The sequence below is a fragment of the Lagopus leucura genome, unplaced genomic scaffold (genome assembly GCF_019238085.1).
Source record: "Lagopus leucura isolate 7727_CA_CO unplaced genomic scaffold, USGS_WTPT01 35294-0_obj-0_obj, whole genome shotgun sequence".
Lineage (NCBI taxonomy): Eukaryota > Metazoa > Chordata > Aves > Galliformes > Phasianidae > Lagopus > Lagopus leucura.
Genome location: NW_024963184.1, coordinates 3,342 through 7,407, shown reverse-complemented (window position 1 = coordinate 7,407; position 4,066 = coordinate 3,342). Strand labels below are relative to the sequence as shown.

The following is a 4,066-nucleotide window of genomic DNA, read 5'->3' as shown; positions in this document are numbered from 1 at the left end:
GGGGGGGGGGGAGATGGGGTTGTTGGGGGGTTATGGGGGGTTATGGGGTTGGGGGAGGTATGGGGTGGGGGGTTACAGGATGGGGGGCGGCTGGAAGGAATGGGGGCACTTGGAGCACTGCAACGGGGGGAGGTGTGGGGTTATGGGGGGTGTGGGGTGGGGGTGAGGGAGGAAAGGAACACAACACAACCCCACAACAACACAATGATACAACGCAACAACCACACAACAACACAACAACACAACACAACCCCATAACACAACTCAACCCCACAACCAACACAACACAACCACACAACAACACAACACAACAACACAACATGACACAACGACACGACACAATGACACAACCCCACAACAACACCCCACAACTCAACCCCACAACCCCACAACAACACAACCACAAACCCCACAACCCCACAACACAACACAACATGACACAACGACACGACACAATGACACAACCTCACAACACCCCACAACTCAACCCCACACCCCCACACCCCTACAACAACACAACCAAAGACACAACACCACACAACAACACAACACAACTCAACCCCACAACCCCCACAACCCCACAACAACACGCCCCCACAACACGACACAACATCACACAACGACACAACAACACAACAACACAACCTCACAACCACACAACACAACATGACGCAACCACACAACTGCACAACCCCACACAACACCACAGGCCCACAACCCCACAACCCCACAGCCCCACACGACCCCACAACACAACCCCACTACTACACAACCCCACAATCCCACAACACAACCACACAACAACACAACAACACAACACAACTCAACCCCACAACACAACACAATGACACAACCCCACAACCACACAACTCCACAACCCCACAACACAACTCAACCCCACAACCCCACACCCCCACAACAACACAACCACACAACGACACAACCACACAGCACAACCCCACTATCTCACAACCCCACAACACAACTCAACCCCACAACAGCACAAAACAACACAACACAACCCCACAACTCCACAACCACACGACACAACGACACAATGACACAACCCCACAACACAACCCCACAACACAACCCCACAACCACACAACAACGCAACCCCACAACAACGCAACCCCACAACAACACAACCTCCCCCCACACCTGGTGCTGGTAGCAGTCCCTCCGCTCGGTGCCGCAGGCCGCGCTCTCGGTGTTGTTCTGGCACTGGCAGCCCGAGCCGTCGGCACCGCAGGTGGCAGCGTGGCCGTTGCATTGGCAGCTATGGGGCAACGGCGTCAGCAGGGGGGGGGATGGGGGGCACAGCTGTGGGGTGGCTGTGGGGTGGCTATACAGTAGCTATGAAGCAGCTATGGAGCAGCTGTTGGGTGGCTATGGGGCAGCTATGGGGTGACTATGGGGTGGCTGTGGTGTGGCCACAGAGAAATTATGGGGCAGCTATATGGCAACTATGGGGTGGCTATGGGGCAGCTATGCGGCAGCTATGGGGTGGCAAAACAGTAGCTATAAAGCAGCTATGGAGCGGCTATTGGGCGGCTATGGGGCAGCTGTGGGGTGGCTGTGGGGTGGCCACAGGGAAGTTATGGGGAAGTTATAGGGCAAGTGTGGGGCGGCTATGGGGCAGCGTTGTGGCAGCCATATGGCAACTATGGGGCGGCTATGGGGTGATTATGGGGCAGCTATGGGGTGGCTATGGGGTGGCTATGGGGCAGCTATGGGGCAGCTATGGGGGCGGCTATGGGGCGGCTATGGGGCAGCTATGGGGCAGCTATGGGGCGGCTATGGGGCAGCTATGGGGTGGCTATGGGGCAGCTATGGGGCGGCTATGGGGCAGCTATGGGGCAGCTATGGGGCGGCTATGGGGCGGCTATGGGGCAGCTATGGGGCAGCTATGGGGCAGCTATGGGGCAGCTATGGGGCAGCCGCTCACCGCACACAGTTGCCGTGCAGCAGGAAGAAGCCGTCCCTGCAGCTCTGGCAGCGCCGCCCCACGGAGCCCTCAGTGCAGCCAACGCAGACGGCGTCCGATTCTGTGGGGCCGAAGCGCAGCCAGCGCTGAACCTGGGACCCATAGAGACACACAGTGACCCATAGGAACCCACAGAGACCCATAGAGACCCATAGAGACCCATAGGGACCCACAGAGACCCACAGAGACCCATAGAGACCCATGGAGACCCATGGAGACCCATGGAGACCCATAGGGACCCATAGGGACCCATAGGGACCCATAAAGACCCATAGAGACCCATGGAGACCCATAGAGACCCATAGAGACCCATAGGGACCCATAGGGACCCATAGGGACCCATAGAGACCCATAGGGACCCAAAGACCCATAGGGACCCACAGAGACCCACAGAAACCCCCCAGACCCTCATAGCGCCCCCCAGCGCCCCCTGTACATAGGGAGCCATAGAAACCCATAGGGACACATTGGGACCCATAGGGAGCCATGGGGACCCATAGAGACCCGCAGAGCCCCATAGAGCCCCATAGAGCCCCATAGGGACCCATAGAGCCCCACAGAGATGCACAGTGACCCATAGAGACCCCAAAGAGACCCACAGAGACCCATAGGAACCCACAGACACCCACAGAGCCCCATAGAGCCCCCCAGGCCCCCCTTGCTCCCCCCGTACCGCCGTGGGGCTGAGCGGGAAGCTGTGGGGCTCCCTCTGTGCTCGCAGCAGCTCGGCCCGCCCCACACAGACGTCGCTGCGCCCCATGCAGAAGCTGCGGCACGGGCGGCACCGCGGGGGGGCGCCACGGAGCGGCCCCACAAACAGCGGGCGGCAGCGGGAACAGCGCGGGCCCTGTGGGGCAGAGAGGGGATGTGGGGCGGGTAGGGGATATGGGGCCCTATGGGGAGGATAGAAAATATGGGGCCCTATGGGGTTATGGGGTGGATAGAGCCCTATGGGGCGGAGAGGGGTTATGGGGCAGATAGGGGTTATGGGGTGGAGAGGGGTTATGGGGCAGATAGGGGTTATGGGGCCCTATGCGGTTATGGGGTGGATTGGGCCCTATGGGGCAGAGAGGAGATGTGGGGCGGGTAGGGGTTATGGGGCCCTATGGGGAGGATAGGGGATATGGGGCCCTATGGGGCGGAGAAGGGATGTGGGGTGGGTAGGGGATATGGGGTGGGTAGGGCCCTATGGGGAGGAGAGGGGATATGGGGCCCTATGGGGTTATGGGGTGGATTGGGCCCTATGGGGCAGAGAGGAGATGTGGGGCGTGGACAGGGGGTTATGGGCCCTATGGGGTGGACAGGGGTTATGGGGCCCTATGGGGTTATGGGGTGGATAGGGCCCTAAGGGGCGGAGAGGGGTTATGGGGCCGATAGGGGTATATAGGGCCCTATGGGGAGGAGAGGGGTTATGGGGTGGAGAGAGGTTTATAGGGCCCTATGGGGCGGATAGGGGTTATGGGGCAGGTAGGGGTTATGGGGTGGATAGCGGTTTATAGGACCCTATGGGGTGGGTAGGGTTATGGGGCTGTATGGGGTTATGGGACGGATAGGGGTTACGGAGTGGGCAGGGTTATGGGGCAGGTAGGGCCTATGGGGCAGATAGGAATTATGGGGCAGATAGGGTTATGGGGCCCTATGGGGCAGATAAGGGTTATGGGGCGGATAGGGGTTATGGGGCCGTATAGAGCCAGATAGCGGCTTATAGGGACATACACGAACTTATAGGGACATGTGGGGTCTTATAGGAACATATAGGGACATATAGGGACAGTGAGACATAGGGACACATAGGGGCTTATGGGGACATATGGGGACACACAGGGACACACAGAGGCGTATAGGAGCAGATAAGGCCATATAGGAACATAAAGAGTCAGATAAGGCCATATAGGGCCATATGGGGCCATGTGGGGCCATATAGGGGCTTATGGGGCCATATGGGGCCATATGGGGGCTTATGGGACCATATGGGGCCATATAGGGGCTTATGGGGCCATATGGGGCCATATAGGGCCATATGGGGCCATATGGGGCCATATAGGGGCTTATGGGGCCATATGGGGCCATATGGGGCCA

The 4,066-nt window shown here is 58.9% G+C and overlaps 1 protein-coding gene across 1 annotated transcript in view; it reads right to left on the bottom strand.

The window, feature by feature from the left end:
- Window positions 1–72: 72 nt before the first annotated feature.
- Window positions 73–4,066, bottom strand: part of LOC122191018 (multiple epidermal growth factor-like domains protein 8) — a 7,307-nt gene continuing 3,313 nt past the window's right edge. The window contains exons 5-8 of the mRNA XM_042891208.1: window positions 2,661–2,834; window positions 1,949–2,079; window positions 1,162–1,279; window positions 73–117 (exon numbers count right to left, since the gene is read on the bottom strand). Coding sequence (XP_042747142.1) covers window positions 73–117; window positions 1,162–1,279; window positions 1,949–2,079; window positions 2,661–2,834 — 468 coding nt within the window. The remainder of the gene's footprint in view (window positions 118–1,161; window positions 1,280–1,948; window positions 2,080–2,660; window positions 2,835–4,066) is intronic.